The sequence below is a fragment of the Protopterus annectens genome, chromosome 3.part0 (assembly GCF_019279795.1).
Source record: "Protopterus annectens isolate FY-2018-M chromosome 3.part0, PAN1.0, whole genome shotgun sequence".
Lineage (NCBI taxonomy): Eukaryota > Metazoa > Chordata > Ceratodontiformes > Protopteridae > Protopterus > Protopterus annectens.
The window spans coordinates 1,404,649,255-1,404,667,791 of NC_056731.1; the positions used below are offsets into that span (position 1 = coordinate 1,404,649,255).

Here is an 18,537-nt window from a genome sequence, read left to right on the forward strand (position 1 = left end):
ACTGACCCTGCCAAAAATCTTAGTGGAATCTTGCTAACGCACAGAAAAACTTTTGGCCATGTCATTTTTAAGTATTTGTAGGACATTGGTGGTATAGTCTGGTCATTTCTTTGCCTTGATTCTAAGGAACTAGACTGAATTTAGAAGATGGGGCATTTTATTTTTTCAGATGTTTTGCCAAGATTTTTGCAGTTTAATATCTAAATTTGTGAGAACAATTGGTCTGTAACTTGATCTGAATTTGATTTGTGTTAGAGCTGTCTGTTTGCCAGGAATTCCATTAGTTTTTATACAATTAAGTACTTGCATAAAATTTTTGAGTGAAGGAGTTAATAAAAGAAAAATGACTAAGACCTTTGCCTGTTCACCAATTTAAAAGAAACACATAACCAAGATATTTGTAATTTAGTTTTGGTTTGTTATCGATATTAATGAACAAGTTATAAAAACGTGGGTCTGTGTTCATTTTTATTAATTAACCCTACGTCTTTAACTGTGCACTATTTGTAGGGGTTGTTGAACATAGTAATGCTACACAGCAATTTTATTTGGTTTATACCCATTCGGAATAAGAAGTTAATATTTTATTTGCATGCTAGGAAAGATGTGGGTTACATAATGGTTTCAGTCCTCTGATAGTTTTAATATTTTTGTAGTTCAATTTCAGTGTGTTAAATGTGTTCCTTATGTTGTTTTTTCTCTTCTAAATCTTATTTTTTTCCAAACAAGTAGTTTCATATATCTGCTTTGGTGCTCTACATTGTTTGTCTTGCTTATCATTTGAAAAACATAACTTTTAAATATTCTTCTCAATAATACCACTATAGAAGTGGTAACCAACACAAACGTATTACGCATGATCATAGACAACAACCTTAATTTTGACTTACACATACAAAATGTCATAAAAAAAACACACACACACCAACAACTTGGCTTACTGGGCAGAGCTAGAAACTTTCTTTCCTCCAGATCCAGATACACCCTTGCAAATAGTTATGTTCCGCCTTCTTTTCTTCATGGTCCTTACATCTTCACTAATCTTTATATCTTAATTACTCAAAAACTTGAACGATGGTACAGTAAAATAGCTAGATTTGCATCAAATTCTCACTGCCATACCCACTATTCATCTACATTGAAAACTCTTTACTGTTTAGAACTACCTAAAATATTTTGTGTGTGGTGATTACTTGAATATTATTTTTTACCCTGCCACCTGCCCATCCTTAAATTCTGTACTACAAAAACACTCCCCTAAACTGGCCTCTGCGATCAAATAACGACGTTTAACTCACGCTTCATAAACTAACTAAATTGGCAGGGTATCTTCGGTATTCTCACTCCATAGCTAAAATGTGGAACACTATGCCCACCCCTCAAATTCTTCACATGCACTCTTAAAAAAACTACATGGCTCTGTTCATGTTCTACACCAGGTTAATCATATAGCATCTTCATTTGTAACTTTAACAGCATTACCCTCCATCTTGCTATTGTATTTTATATAGTTGATAATTCTTGCCTCTTTTACTTATAGCTTACGCTAATGTTACCACTATATAGTCCCGTAACTTTGATTTCTCCACTTTTTTCCCGATCCATATGCCACGCTTCACTAATAAACACACAAGTTTCAATCTCCTTCTTTCCCTTTTCTGCAAGTCTCTTCCTGTCACTCAACCCTGTACTGTAAAAGGTATGTAAACCAAAGACATTATAATAAACAAATTTTTTTTTACCAATTATTTAACTATCAAGCAGAGTCATAATTTGAGTCATATAATTCTAAAGACCACTTGTGTCATGTATATAATATCGTATGTCTTAAATGTTTCATCTGGTATATGTAAAAATGACGTGCTATCCATTATTGTATGTTCTTTCTTGTATTTGAAAGTGTTCATTGTTGCTCTCTTGTAAGTTGTAATATGCTAATTGTCTCTGGAGCTTTTCTCCTTTGACCTCCACTGAAAATGGGTACCCACTCAGTTGGACTTTCCTGGTAAACAAATGTCAAATAAACAAAAATAAATATCTGTTAAAGTAGGTTCAGAAATTGACCATTTCAGATTCTTGTAGCAGTCTTAGTGTAGAGACCAATTTCATTTTTTTATATATTGAAAAATTAAGGGAAGTTAAGTTAGAATGGTCAAGAAGCTAAAATGGTTGTTTTATTATTGACTGCTATTGATCGTTGTTGAGGTATAAGAAGTCTTTATTGCCAACCATGTTTAAGAGAAGAAAAATTAGTAAAATATTTTAATAGTGTATAAAGATTCTTAATAGGGGTTATTAAGGGTTGTACTCTGTTAGCAGGTCATTTATCATATTAGAAGTCTTACTGTAATCTGAAGTAGTTTACTTCATTTGATCTTCAACCTATGAGTACCTGATCCTAGCCCCTAACTTCAAAAACATCTGCTCCAAGCTCCAAACTCTCCTCCCCTTACCCATAGTACACCACCAGTACCTTCCAGCCCTCAGATCTCGTTCGGCTCCGATCTCCTAGATTTTCTCTGGAGCCGGAGCCCCGACCACCCTCTAGAGCCTCGGAGTCCATGGCTTTGTCGCGGTCCACCCACAGCCTTTCTGAAGTCAACATGGATAAAATGATGCAGAGATTTATTTGCACGTAAATTCAGATGCTAGTTTTGCCAGTCCCCTCTCCCTCTGGAGGGGAGAGCTCGCTTCCCTTCTTTACAGCTTTATCTCCTTCTCCGATCCGACCCCAGGTTTCAGATTGCATGGATTCGAGAATGCCCCTAGTCAGGGGGTCGGCGCCAAAGGTACCTGTCTCATCGATGCCTGCAGTGGCCTGGAGCGTGTCTGATCCGACTAGTTTGGATCTAAGTGGCTCTTGGAGCTGGAGCCTGGGTGTCCGATCCGAAGGGGTTGAGCTGTTTCCATCGGCTCCGACCTTGTCGGGTCATGCCTCCCCCCCTTCGTCTGAGCTCTGTCTACTTCGGGCCCTCCTCCAATTATCAAGTCTGATCTGGGGAGAGCGGTTCCCTTAATTATGTCCCAGGAAGCTTGCTCTCCCTTGGCATTCGACGTTGTGGAAAGGGGTCTCTCCAATGGATTGAGTCCCCTGACTATATCTTTGGACTCCTCCCCGACTCCTCCTGCTTTGTGTGTGAAACCCATCATTTTACCACAGGACAGGCCGTGCTTGAGGAGCCGCAGGTGGTTCCCGCTGAGGAACAAGTGGTTTGTGAGTTCCCTCAGGAAAGCCCCACAGGAGAGGTTCCTCGCAAGCGTATGTGCAAGAGGAGACACTTGGACTCCTCCCTGGAGTCCCTCACTGAGGACACGGATTTGGATGATGGGGAAGGTTCCCCCAGATCACCTCCCGAGGATGTCTCCTTCGGAGATATCATGGAAATCTTGCGGCAGTGGGGAGGTTGGTCCACCCCAAAAACTTCCTCAGATGAATCCCTGTTCCTGGAGGGTTTTGGTATGGCCCCGTCTTCTTCCTGGGTGTCCCCTCCCGCAGATCCTTTAGTGGACTTTGGAGAACCAGTCCCTAAATGCCCGGACAAAATATTGAGCCCCCCAGCAGACAGACTGGCTTGGAATAAAGGGTCCACTGTAGACGCTGTGGTGGTAGCAGCTGCCACCAAAAAGGAACTAGCCAGCATAGTTCCTTGGTCCATCCTTTTGACCATGAGTGTAGGATGGTGGACTGCCTAGGGAAGCTGGTTTATGCGTCAGTGACCTTTTCTATCAGGGCACTGAACTATCTGACCCACATTACTAGACTACAGCGCAACCTGGTTAAGGAACTGGCTGAGTCTCCTCCAAAGTCCATGTCGCAAAAGGACAGGGCTACGTTCTCCATGAGGATGACCACCTTGAGAGCAATTTCAAACATGTCTGTGCGACTCCTCTCACACATGACTGAAGGAGGCGTGTTAATGAGGCGTAACGCCTGGCTCAGATTGTCAGTTCACGGAACCCTTCAAGGCGTCTTTTACGATTCCTCCATATGATGGCCCTTCCCTCTTTGGTAAGACCATCCAAGACACATTGGTGCAGAGTGAGAAAGCCGGGAAGACACTGTCTGCCACTGGAATTCGCTTCTTGAACCCTCAAAGATCCTTTTCCCGCAATCAGCGAGGGCAAAAGAAGATGTAGTTCTGTAAGTCTCAGTAGTCCTGGGACACTCTGGGCTCTTCTTCCCCTAGAGGGGACAGGATAAATGCCGGCCAAGAGGCAGAGGGGGGGTCTGAGGACTTTTGGGTCTCGAGAACTGTTCTCGGACAGGCCCGCCAGGCAACCCTGAGGGGTTGCCCGATTGCTGTGCTCTGGAGGCAGTCGGGGGTTGCCTCTTGTTGCACCTGGCGACATGGGAATCCGTATCATCAGACCGTTGGCTGCTTCACATAATTTCCAGAGGCTGTTCAGTCCCATTTGTGGTTCATCCCACACGTTACAAGTACCTCCCACGCAAAGGGAGGCAGCAGCTCTAGAAGTTTCCAAGCTGCTAGAGAAACAAGCCATCAAACCCATCCCCCCCAGATCACTCCGGTTCGGGCATCTACTCCAGGTTCTTTTTGATGCCAAAAAAGACGGGGGGGGGGGGGCTTAAGGCCCATTCTGGACCTAACTACTGTGAACCTGTAATTTGGCAAAGAGAAGTTTGGATAGTCACTTTACAGTCCATCATGCTGTAGCTGCAAGAGAGCGACTGGATGTGCTTGTTCGACCTCCAGGATGCTTACTATCACATAAAGATGCACAGAAGCTCTGGGAGGTTTCTCCTCTTCTGGCTAGGAGCCAATCATTATCAGTTTCAAGCCCTGTCCTTTGATCTCACCACCGCCCCCCAGGGTGTTCACCAAAGTGATGGCAGTAGTAGCAGCTCACCTGTGGCTTCAGGGGATTCAGGTCTACCCTTACCTGGACGATTGGCTCCTTACTGTGCTCCCACCAAGCATCTACTGTGTCAGACCATAGATTATTTCCTAAACTTGCACACTATCTAGGGATTACAATCAACACAACCAAATCTTTTCTGAATCCTGTCCAGGTGATATAATACATAGGGGCATGGTTAGACATGCTACAGAACAAAGTTTTCCGACCTTGGAGAGAGTTTGAAAATTAAGGATGCATGTCGCCTTCATTTACCGATCTCACCTTCCATCAGCAGAGTCGGACTTAAGGGCCCTAGGTTCTCTGGCAGCGATAACACACCTACCATGTGCCGGATTACATATGTGAGTACTACCACTGTAGTACTCACATATGTAATCCAGCACATGGTAGGAGTGTTATCATCGCTGCCAGAGAACCTAGGGCCCTTGCAGACTAACGGTGCAATGGTCCTTTTTGGATCTTCCGTTGTCGCACCCAATACACCTCAGCCGAATCTGCAGGTCATTCCTTTTTTGGTGGATGCAGTCTTCGGAAGTCTTGGCGTGGAGGGACAACCTTTTGTTCCATCTCCTGCCCAAGCCACAGTGACCACGGACACCTCCCAACTAGGGTGGGGGAGATTGTTTGGGAAGGACAGTCCAAGGCATGTAGTCCCCGATCGAGACCAGTTTGCATATAAACGTTCTGGTGATGAGGGCATTCATTTTAGAGTTGCAGGCCCTTCATGCCTTTGTACCCCTGGGGGAACCATTGCAATCCAATCAGACATGTCAGTGGTCTAGTATATTAACAAACAGAGAGGGACCAGATCTTACCCCCTTTGTCACGAAGCCATGAGTGTTTGGGAATGGGCCATCTCCACCGGTCGTTTTCTGGTAGCAATGCATATTCCTGGACGGTCCAACATTCGAGCGTAGTAATTTAGCCGGACTATTCTAATGCATTACAAATGGTCTGTGAAGCCTTCAGTAGCAGAGCAGATCTTTCTAGAGTGGGGTCAACCTTGCTGTGATCTCTTCATATCTCTTTCCAACATGAAGTGCAGCGAGTTCTTTGCTCTGAACCCCCTGCCGGGGGAGCCCCCCAGAGACGCTTTAGTCCATGCTTGCCCTCCTGGTCTTCTTTATGCTTATCCTCCTATACCCCTTATTCCGAAGTTTCTACAGAAAGCTTGTCAACTGGGGAGCAAAGTGATCCTCATTGCCTCGTTTTGGCCTCGCCAGGTATGGTTACCCTTCCTTTGGGTCTCACCTTCTAGCTACACCTTGGATCCTATTCAGGATCTCATCTCGCACCCCTCGATTGTCCTTCACCTGAATCTGGACAGTCTGAGGCGAACAGCTTGGCTGCTCCAGTTCCCTTGATTGCTAGCACTCCTGGATTGTCTTCTTCGGTCAGGTCTATTCTGGTGGCAGCTCATAAGTAGTCTACCAGGAAGGTTTATCGCAACAAATAGAAGCGTTTTTCCTTTTGGGCTTCTCAAAGGAGTTTAGATCCGTTCACGGCTCCCATTCTGGCTATTCTTGATTTTTTGGCAAATATTTTTAAACAAGAAGCTAGCTTGTCTACGGTCAGGGTTCAACTAGCCGCCATTTCTCATTTTCACATGGGTGAGAATTCTGCCTCTTTAGCCTCTTCCAGAGTGTGCAAAGCTTTTATTAAAGGTACCTTTCTCTTGCGTCCTCCATTCAAAGATCCCATTCCCCGTGAGACCTTACTATGGTAATTCAAGCGTTGGTTGCTCCTCCATTTGAACCTGTGGCAACCACAGATCTTAAGTTTTTGTCATGGAAGACAGCATTTCTAGTGGCTATCACCTCTGCTAGGAGGGTTTCGGAAGTACAAGCGTTGTCTGTCAAGGTTCCATATATGATTTTCCACAAGGACAGGGTTTCTCTTTGTACCAATCCTTCTTTTCTACCAAAAGTAGCATTGGAGGTTAATATCAAACTATCAATGTACCTGTTTTCTTTCTAAATTTTACAAACAAAATGGAGTACAAGTTGCATTTGTGGAATGTTCATAGACAGTTACTTTCTATTTACACAGGACCAAAACCTTTCGTAAATCTAACCAGTTGCTTCTATCCTTTTCTAAATCTTTTTTGGGTAAACCTATTTCTAAGGTTACCATTGCTAGGTGGATTTCCCTATGTATCCTTCAAATCTACAAGGATAAATATTTGTCTCCTCCGGGTCAGGTTAAAACTCATTCAACTAGGTTCATGTCTACTTCTGTGGCTTTTTGGTCAAGAGTATCATCATACATTTGTTCTGTGGCTACTTGGTCCTCATCTCAAAACTTTATTTCTCATTATAAATTGGATTTGATTTCTTGAAGGAGAGCATCCTTTGGGTCTGCGGTGCTCCGGAATGTCCTTCCATGATGGTCACCCAGATATTTTGTAGCTGGGGACTCTGTCCCACAGGTTGAAGATCAAATGAAGTCAACTACTTCAGATAAAGAAGTTATGTACTCACCATAACATTCCATCTGAGTAGTTCTGCATCCTTTGTCTTCAACCATCCTGCCCTCCTTCCCCTGGCCTTACCATATGGACAGCATTTTAGCTGGTTTTAGGTGTGTAAGGTGTTTTTTGGGATCAGGTTGTTCGGTGTAAGATGCAGCAAACTCTATCTGAGGGTTGGAAGGTAGTGGTGGTGTATTATGGGTAAGGGGAGGATCTTGGAGCTCAGAGCAGATGCTTGTGAAGTTGCTGGCTATGATCCGATATGGATCCGGTACCCACAGGTTGAAGACAAATGAAGTAGAACTACTCGGATGGAACGTTATGGTGGGTACATAACTTTTTTTTTCTTTCAGTATCATGTCTACTACTACTTTCACAATAATTAACATTTCTTTCACTTATCTTTCTATGCCTCATTCAATACTTTCTCTGTCCTTTTTTGTAGCATTTTCATAAGTATTGTATAGTCAGTATTTCCCCTTTTGGTATAGGCCTCCAAGTTTTATCTTTTCTTTTGTTTTCTATGTAAATATTAACACATGCCTTCCATTACATCTTCCTTCATCCATTCATTTAGTATTTTTTGAAAAACTTTTCATCTTTATTCATTTCATAATACTTGTAGCTTATATCATCCAGTCCTCCAGATAATTTATTCACATTCTCTATTTCTTCTATCATTTTTATAAAAAAAGCTTCTCTACATTTTCCGATATTTTTTCACTTTCCGTTCTTCTTCCCCATTCATTTTGTTTAATTTTCAGTACATTCCCTACCACTTCTATAATGGTTTGTTTAGATTTGTTTCATTTGCCAGTTTTAGCATTCATCCTTCCTTCTTTCCTTTTTCTTTTCTTAAATAAGGGGAAAACTCCTCTTTCCTTTCACTAAAAAATCTTTGCCTATATTTTTTTCCTTTTTCTCTGTTTTTCATGCATCATTTTTGTATTTCCCTTATTTTGTCTCCTTGTACTGTATTTCTCATAATTCTGTAAAAATACATTTATATTTCATAGCTGTGTACTAGGCTAATGGCCCTGGGGCCTTTACAATCCTAGCCATAGGACTACCCTGGCATAGTGCCACCCGACTTTAGTTCCCAGTGCCTCTGTCGAGTAGAGCCACTGGAGTTATCCCCGGGGTGAATTTTCTGTTTCCCATCCACTCATCAAGATCTCTCTTAGAGGGTCAGTGAAGTGCTCTGCTTGACATATATGGGAAGTCTGTTCCATAGCATGAGCAGTCTCTGGGTTATGAACCTGTCCCTCCAGCATGTTCTGTTAATTGTGGTAATGAGGTTGAGAGCTGGAGCATGTGGTGCAAAGGGATTGGGATTTCTTTAGATGTAGCATTTCTAACAGGGCTGGGTCAGACATGGCTTTGTAAGTCAAGCAGAGATCGCCTCTAAGTAGGCGATATGAGTTGGAGAATAGTTGGAGTTTGAGTCTGTCCATATAGGACAAGTGTTTAAGGCCTAGGATCCTCTTTTTGAGGTACTTTTGCGGCCTCTCCAGTTGTTGCAGGTTTCTAGTGAGGTACATGCCAAATGGGGCATTGTACTCTATGATTGGTCTAATGAGGGAAGAGTAGAGGAAGACATGACCTCGTTCTTCCTGGATGCAAAACCATTAGTAATGAGATGTGCCACATAAAAGGATTTTCTGACCACAGTGGCAGTGTGGTGATCGAGAGGTTGCTATCAACCTGTGTTCCCATATCTCTTATAACGCTGCCTGTGTTCAGTGGACTACCTTCAATGTGGTAATTCATGGGAACCGGGTTTTTCCCAAAGGGGATGATGGCACATTATTTGGCATTGAACTTAATGCCATGGTTCTGACACCAGTCGTTGTTCTTAGTGAGGCCATTCTGTAGGATGTCAACATCACTTGGGGAGTTAATAATAGCTCACAACTTGCAATCGTCTGCGAACTGTGTCAGCCAGAGTCTCTTCATGTTGGCCTGGACTTCAGAGAGGTAGATACCAAACAGGAGAGGACCCAGGACCGAACCCTGTGGTACTCCGCTTGTGACTAGTCGTCAGTCTGACTTGGAGTCAGCTACTTTCACACTGTGGGTTCTATCTGTGAGCCAGTTTGCAACCCACCTAGTGATATAGGGGTTGATGCCAAGCTTAGTGAGTTTTTCTATGATTCCAGAGTGGGGAATGGTATCAAAAGCCTTGGCCTGATTAAGGTAGGCTGTATGAACCCACCTTGCCTTCATCCACAGCTCTGGTGACTGTCTCATATAAGTTGACCAAGTTGAGCAGGCATGATCTGCCCATCACAAAACCAAACTGTGTGAGATCCAAAGTTTGGAGATTCTCTATATCCTTGTTTATTAGGTCCATGATGATGCATTCCATAGCTTTGCATATCAGACTCGTCAGGCTAATGGAGCAGTAGTTCCCAGGGTCTGTAGTCGCTCCTCCTTTGTGGAGAGGGATGACTGTAGCAGTGCCCCATTCGGTAGGGACAAAGCCTGAGGTGAGGCTGCGATTGAACACGGCACAACAGGTGAGGTGCCCGTTCACTCTGTAGTTCATGTAGAACACAACTAGGGATATTGTTAGGTCCCATAGAAGCTGTATTCTTGGCCTTGGACAGTGCTGTTTTAACCTGTGCAGCAGTAATTCTGGTTGGCTGGCAATCTACTGGTATTGTGATTGGTCCTTGGGGGGTGTGGGGGTAAAGTTGGCACTTAGTGTCGGCCAGTATACTGGCAATATCTTTTGGCTTGGTATAGGAGGTATCATTGTGCAGTAGCTCAGAACAAATCTGGGTATTGCCATGGAGATTCTTTACATCTTATTTTGTTGTTTTTCTTTCCACTTTTAAATATATTGGCTGGTGTTTCATTTTCATTCATTCCTCAACTGTTGGGTTTGGATCTGACCCTAAGATGTGACTTTGATGCTTTTTCCAGCTCAGTAATTATATTTTCTATTGTTTCTTCTAAGATTTCCCCTTCATCTGTTCTTGCATTTTTAATATGGGGAAGTCATACCAGAAGTTTCCACATTTTTTACATTTTCTACAGGCAAGCTGTTTTTTTTTTTTTTTTTTTGGCTATATGTTCCTCTCCCTACATTGCCCACACCTTTGTTAGTCTTGTACTAAATGATTTTCATCTCCATGAAATGGCATATGCTTTAGGTTAGCCCAGGTACTTTATAAATCCTATTACCATTCACAATTATTGTATTTTGTAATATGTTTAATTTTTCCACCCCCCCCCCCCCGAGTCCATGCATCTTTCATAACATTTTTTTTAACTATATACTTTACTACATCATGAAAGCAAAAACAATTTTAATTTCTGCTTATCCGTATCTTAAATTATAAATTCTACATTTTTTTTTCCTTTTTTGTTGTAGTCCCAAGCTGGGCGGCCACGGTGATGCAGCGGTTAGTGTGGTCACCTCACAGCAAGAGGTTCTCGGGTTCGATCCTCGGCTGGGGTACCTTCTGTGCGGAGTCTGCATGTCCTCCCTGTGGTCGCATGGGTTTACTCCGGGTGCTCCGGTTTCCTCCCACATCCCAAAGACATGCTGTAGGTGGATTGGACACTCTGAATTGACCCTAGGCATGAGTGTGTGTGTGTGCGCCTTCTGTGGAAAGTTGGGCGCCGGGCTGGCAATTCGACACACTAAAACTCCACTGCCAATCATGAGCGGACAGGTGATCTGCTGTGGTGACACCTAACTGGGAAAAGCCGAAAGAAGAAGAAGTTGTTGTAGTCTCAAGCTCTGAAATAAATGCTTTCCATAGTGCTACTGTGTTCTTTCTGATCTGTCATAAAATTTTCCAGCAAGTTTAAGCTTTTAGATGTCACTTCACAAAACTGTTAAGCTCCCCAAATGAATTAATGTCAAAACCTAGTGCCGAAGTGATACTATTCATAATGTCATACTTGTTCATACTGCCATCAGTTTTACTTCTTTTTCTTACCACTGTTTGTTTTCTCTGTGGCTGTTGAGAAAGTGAAGATCTTTGTCCCCCATCAATTCCTTCTTCCATTCTACCTTCCCTGGTTGCTTCTGCATAACTTTCTTTTAACAAAAAAAAATGTTGCAGAAGTAAACCTTTAAAACTGGCTACTCCCCGAGCTGAGAATAACTTCAGTTGCTTTTGTTTCTAACCTTTTAATTTTGTTCGTTCTGGAATACTGTGTCCACCATGTCAGTCCATTGCTCTTTCACACCTTCTTGTTATCTCTGCCTGGTTCATTAAATCTACCAGCACTTTTCTGCAGTCGTCCGGTTTCCAACTGTGTAGCAATTCTTTAATTTCCTTCGCCTTCCTTCAGTAAGCTTTCTCCTGCTTCTCTTGCAATCTCTGCTGCACTCTCCTCCGTTTTGGAATTCCTGGAACTGTATTAGCAGCTGTCTTGCTGCAGCTAGCAGCTACAGTGTGTGCTTCAGCTTCTCACCTCCAAACAGCAAGGGAAATTTCCCAGTGCCCTTGCTAAATTTTCAGTAGTATAAATACCACTTCAGGTCTCACCGCTGCTCCCTTAGTCAGATTAACCCAGTTAAAGGAGAAATAAAATAAGTAAAATAAATAAATAAAGCTGCAGTGCTTGGGGGATAGTCATGTAACTTTGAAGCAACTCTTTAAATAACATTTCAGCTGTGTAAGCGTGCTCGTGCTCATCCTCCGCTCCAGAATCACGCTGTTCCTTATTGTCCACTACTGTTTTTCATGCTACTTGCACAGTTCATGTTTTGATAACTTTTCCTTTAGTAAAGTCTCCTGGGTTCACATGCCATTTTCTGCAAAGCCCTTCATACCATTTGAAACTCATCCAAGTCCTTCACCATATGGCAGAAGGAAACGCTTCAAAGGACTGACAGGAAGGTCTCTTATGGCCAGTGGGGGAAGACTGGAGTTTCATTACTGGGAATTTTTTTCAAGGGACTAGTTCAATTCTAATCCTTCGTGTTCAATCATTGCAGAGCTGGGCTTCATCCCCACTTAGCAGGGATTTAAGCTTTTTCAGGTCTTTCATAGTGGACCAGGGGCTTGGCATATGTAAGACCACAGAAGAATTTTTTTGTATCTTAACTGGAAAGAGACTTAGATAGCAGTGTCTGGTTAAGTGACTTGCACAGAGTCAAATAGTAGTCAAATGAAAGCTGAGAGAATCAAACCCCTGCATTTCCTCATGACTGACAGGATCAAGTCTTGGAAGGTCCAGCTTGTTCTCAAGCCAGGTACCCTAGAGTCAACATCTTGTCACAGGTCATGGATGGGTACTCAGGGCCAGTGCTGATTCTCCTTACTCCTGCTTCCCGGGCACTGCATGATTGATCCCAATGATGGATGGTTGTCGTGTGTGTGTGTGTGTGTGTGTGTGTGTGTGTGCGTGCTGGAGTCCAACTTGGGTAGAAACTCTGTTGGCAGGAATAGAATATGTTCTTCGTGTTTCACTGTTGCAGTCATCACATTTGGGTTATCTACCTGCAGGTAGCCCTCAGCCCGCCTGAATACCAGAGTCTTCGGATTTCTGCATCCGATGCTTTCGCTTCCATGACGTCAGGGGTATAAAACATGCAGCCGACGCCATTACATCAGTCTTTCTTGCCGTGCGGTGCCCTAAGCAGAAGCAGTTCACAAATGCCGATCGGCCGACTCCTGAAATTTTTGTTTTTGAGTTTCAAACCTGAAGTCTTCAAAATTTTTCTTGCCTGTGGAAAGCAAATACCTCATGGGGATTTTCATTCTTACTGCGTCACCTGTTTAGGCCCAGACCACGACATCCCTCGCTGTTGGTTTTGTGCCTTATTCAATGCCCGAACTATGCGTCGTCGGGCTATTTTTGTAGCTAAATACTTTTGTTCTCTATCTTCGTACTCCAAAATGGCTTTGTTAAGCCATCCGACTACTGATCTTCTGAAAAAACATAAGGATAAAGGCAGAGACAGACCGCATAGGTCCAAAACTGCTGACGATGCTCAGTGAGGTACTTTCGTAGCCCCTGATACACACTACTACAGATTCGCAGGCCTCTACTGAGACCCATTTGGAGTCCGGTATGCCGCGAGATGCTTCTTTGACTATGGAACCTGTGGATGTCTCTACCTTGGATGGGTCCGGAGCCGCTGTGCAGGCGCCGGCTTCTGAGGGTGTATTCAGGCCTACCAATTTTCATATCAAACCGACTTTGTTTCAGGCTAAGAATACTGAATTCCTCAGGCCTAAAGCTCACACTAAGCCTAGAAAATGGACAACCAAAGTGCATTCTCAGGCCCATATGCCTCAAAAACAAATGATTAGAATGGCTGAAGACCTTATTACCTTAATTAGGGGAAGCCAGCCTTCCCCCTCTAAGAGACCTAGAACTGATTTTCTTTCTGATTCTTCTGATCAGGAATCTGATATCTCTGTTCCTTCTGACTACCAGGATTTACCCTTAATGAGAATTCTGATGCAGAGGATTCCAAGAAGATTTTTCTTTTGATGAAACCTGGCATACCATTAGGGAGCATTTCCGCTGGGAAAGCCAAGACTATTCTCAATCCAAAAAGAGACTTAGGGAATTTTTAAACCTGCCTCAACACAGGCCTCTAGCTATCCCTCCTGTTTTGGAGATTGTAGATGTTGTTTTCTTGGAATCCAATTTTACCCCAGACACTTTGCCTCCAGCTCCCAGGAAACCTGACAGGTACTACAGAGTGCCTGACTCTCACAAATTCCTTTTCAAGAATCCTCCTGCGGATCCAGAGACCATTTCCCAAGGACCAAAAGGCATTAAGGCTACTACTGCCAAAAATAGTACCCCTTCTGATAGGGATTCTAGAGCTTTAGACAGAAGGGGTAAGAAGTATACTTTTGCCACTTTGGCCATTAGGGCTTTAAATTGCCAGATTCATATGTTAAAGTATCAGCAGCATATTGTGGGATTAATTAAACAGAAAATGATGTTGATTCCTGACTGTGCTGAACACAAAGATTTACAAGAGTTAATCCAGTCTGCTGACCAAGTAGGTAAACTTACTTTGCAATGTGGTTTTGATGCTTTAGAAGCATCTTGCAGGGCTGCTGTCACTGGGTCTGTACTTAGAAGGCATGCTTGGCTTAAGGAACAAAACTTGCCAGATCATGTTAAAGCTAAATTACTGGATGCACCCTTATACCAAGAACGCCTTTTTGGCAACAAAGCAGAAGTCCTCAAAAGGATGGAGGAAAAAGCTAAATCTATGCAAACTGTTAAAGATTTCTTATAAGTACAGTCACCTAAATTCAGTAGGCATTTGAAGGCCAACGCCTACTGATTTCTTATAAGCACAGTCACCTAAATTCAGTAGGCATTGGCCTTCAAAGAACTGGTCCTTTCCAGTCCCTTCCAGGCCTTCTCAGTCCAAACCCAGGAGCAGCAGACCACCAGGACTTCAGTCTCAGGCTATGCACAGATCTAAGCAGTGGGGGGCCCCAACTTCCAAAGCAGGGAGTAGTAAGCCACCCCCTTTGGAAAAATTGCACAATGACTTATCCTTAACTCTACCAAGCCTTGCTCAACTACTTGCTCCCTTAGGAGGAAAGCTCGCCCTGCATGCAAAAAACTGGGAACTCATTACCCAAGACAAGTGGGTTTTAAGCATAGTTTCCCTAGGATACAGATTCCACTTCCACTCACTCCCAACCCCAGTGGGCGGAGGCCCAAAAACAAGTGCTCTGCCTCATCAGTATCAGGGCTATTCAACCTGTTCCAGCAGAACAAAGGGGACAAGGTTTTTATTCGATTTTCCTGGCTCCCGGAAAAGAAAACTCCTGGCGTCCTATCCTGGACATTTCTATTCTCAACACCTTTCGGGTGGATCCAAAATTCAAAATGCTAACTCTTCAGCAGCTTCTTCCTATGCTAGCCAAGGATGCCTGGCTGGCAACTCTAGACTTAAAAGAAGCTTACCTGCACATCCCAATAAGGGAATCCTGCAGAAAATTCCTATGCTTCAGGGCAGGCTCCATGCACCTCAGTTCTCTGCACTGCCCTATGGCTTATCTACTGTGCCCAGGGTATTTACAAAGTGCCTAGCTCTTGCCATTGCATTTGCAGGCAGAGAAATATTCAGATTTACCCATGTTTGGACAATTGCAGGGAGTCAGGACTTGCTATTACAGCACCTGGCATTTATAAAGAAATGTCTAACTTCACTGGGGTACACCATCAACGAGAAGAAATCACATCATTACCCTGCCAATGGATTGTATTCTTGGGAGCAAGCTTTGAACACAACTTCCCAGATGGCATTCCTCACTCCAGAGAAACAAGTTCATTTGACAACCTACTTCAAACTACTGGTCACAAAATCCAGCTATTTGCAAGGAAAATCCTGCAAGCCCTGGGGTTCATGGCCTCTTGCATTCTGTTAATTCCATATGCAAGACTGCATATGAGGAAACTTCAGTGGTATCTAAAAAGTCTATGGTGTCAACATTCTCAGGACCTGGAAACTATGATTCTTATTATCCCTTGTCTAAGGGCAGAGCTCCTTTGGTGGGCAGAGGCCTACTTACCACAACAAGGGACTCCCTGTCACTCTACCCCCTGCAACCCTCAGTAAGCAGGTGCTGTATGTCATTCTTGAGGCCTAGAAAATCCTATTCAGAAAAGTGGAAATTATACTGTTCCTGGAGCCAGGCTCAGGGGATGGGCACAGCGGTGCCCAGCTTACCTCATACTCTAGATTATTTAACAGAAATGCTCCACAAGGGCCTTTCTCTTCAATTAAGATTCATGCCTCTGCCATATCAGCACATTATAATACTGACTCACCCCTCTTCTCTCATCCCCTGCTAAAACAATTCCTTAGAGGGGCCAAAAATTTAAGACTCCCAGAAGGGCTCCCACTCCAGCCTGGGACCTTAATTTTGTATTGGAAAAACTCACTCTTCCCCCCTTTGAACCAGCTGCTACAGCAGAGTTGAAATTCCTTTCTTGGAAAACAGCTTTACTTCTAGCCATCACTTCAGCAAGAAGAGTGTCTGAACTGCAGGCCCTCACGGCATTGGAACCCTTCATTATCATCCATGCGGACAAGGTTTCCCTCCAGGACTAATCCGTCCTTTATGCCCAAGGTGGTGTCTAGTGTGGCTCTAAACTAGTCCATTCATTTGCCTACTTTTTTCCCTAATCCTCAGAATAAAGGGGAAAGGATACTGCATTCTCTGGACATACACAGACAGCTTAGATTCTATTTGGACAGGACTAAGCCTCTCAGACAATCTGACCAGCTGCTAGTTAGCTTTGCTGCAGGGGCAGAGGGGAAGTCCATTTCAAAGCAACCATTTCCAAATGGATAGCACATTGCATCCATTTCTGCTACAAACACCATGGAAAGCCTACCCCACAGGGGATAAGAACACATTCCACCAGGGCTGCATCTACCTCTACTGCATTTCTCAGAGCAGTCCCTACCAGGGACAATCCTGGAAGCCGCAACCTGGAGCTCTGTACATACTTTCATCAAGCATTGTCACCTGCCTATATTTTCTAAATCCAGAGCTGGATTTGCCACAGCAGTTTTTACAGGGCTTTATTGCTAGCCCTAATGCTCTTTAACTACCTCCACCCTTCCTTAGCTTTGGGAATCAACCCAAATGTGATGACTGCAACAGTGAAACACAAAGAACATAGTACAGTTGTGTACACTTACCATAAATGTAGATGTTCAAGTGTATTCACTGTTGCAGTCCTGGTTACCCTCCCTCCAGCCCCCTGACTTCTCTTGACTTTTACCTTTCCTCCTTATTTGGCATATATTATATCATGTGTATTTGCTTTTTGCTGTGGGTGTTCCATACCATATAATTGCTTCCTATTATGGGGGCACCTGACATCTGGGGCAAGAAAAACTGATGTAATGGCGTCGGCTGCATGTTTTATACACCTGACGACCTGACTTCATGGAAGAAGGGACAGCATCCGACGCAGAAATCCGAAGACTCTGGTATTCAGGCCCGGCTGATGGCTACCTGCAGGCAGATAACCCAAATGTGATGTCTGCAACAGTGAATACACTTGAACATCTACATTTATGGTAAGTGTACACAACTGTACTTTTTCCAAAGAGTATGTATTACTCATTTGTATGTACTTTTGAGAGTCTGGAGTTTTGGTAGGTGCACTGTTCCTAACTTTTGTTTATATTTCAGCAGGAGGATGTGGAAGTGACCAAAGCATTTGAAGAGGAAATTGAAAATCCACCATCAAGAAACATTCCATCTCCTGGCCAGTTGGACCCAGATGCCCGCATCCCTGTCATTAATTTAGAGGATGGAAGTAGACTGATTGGAGAAGATGCCCCAAAAAACAGGGACTTGGTAGATTGGCTTAAGCTACATCCAATGTACACTGTTGATATGCCCAGTTATGTACCAGTAAGTTGTCTAACTTCATGTTTTAATCCGTCAGAAATTTCGTATGAATAAATCTTTAGTCTATTCGTTCCAGTTTATGAAATATCTGCAAAATCTGTTTAGAGTTAATTTGAATGCTAGTTTTATTGAAACACAGTCAGTTAAAAAAAAAAAAAAAAAAAAAAAAAAAAGAAAGGGAGGTGAGAACAGAATACATTGTCAGAAAGTAGTGCGTCTTTTATGATGAAAATATTTTTGTCACCATTAGCATTCACAGAAGTACTGCTCACAAGTCCCCACACCCTGGGGTATGCTGTTTGGTTGCTACAACAATATGCAGTACTTTTCCACCAAGCTGTGCTAGAGAGAGAGATTTCCAGATCAGTGCTAGTCTATCGGAAGACCTGAATAGTGGGCTAATAGCTGGGATTTTACAGCATAAAAGCTTTCTTTTTCTATCCCAAAGCTTATGGGAATATGCCAAACTCCTATGACTGTTTTTTCCACAGCTCACATAGTTCTGATCTTGATCCTAACTTTCATCACAGAAAAGGCCTGCTTCCATAACGAAGACAGAATCATTGTAATTTTCATGTAACCTTTATATGAATAAGTCCTGCACCGGCACTATTTTTACTGATGGAGTAGAGTGTGATCTGGAAATCTCTCTCTCTAGCACAGCTTGGTGGAAAAGTACTGCATATTGTTGTAGCAACCAAACAGCATACCCCAGGGTGTGGGGACTTGTGAGCAGTACTTCTGTGAATGCTAATGGTGACAAAAATATTTTCATACTGATTATGTCTAAATAACTAAATGTGT

The 18,537-nt window shown here is 43.2% G+C and overlaps 1 protein-coding gene across 1 annotated transcript in view; it reads left to right on the forward strand.

The window, feature by feature from the left end:
* CHD7 (chromodomain helicase DNA binding protein 7) overlaps window positions 1-18,537 on the forward strand; it is a 2,781,650-nt gene that overhangs the window by 2,715,656 nt on the left and 47,457 nt on the right. Inside the window, exon 41 of the mRNA XM_044065875.1 lies at window positions 17,512-17,736. Within this exon, the coding sequence (XP_043921810.1) occupies window positions 17,512-17,736 (225 nt within the window). The remainder of the gene's footprint in view (window positions 1-17,511; window positions 17,737-18,537) is intronic.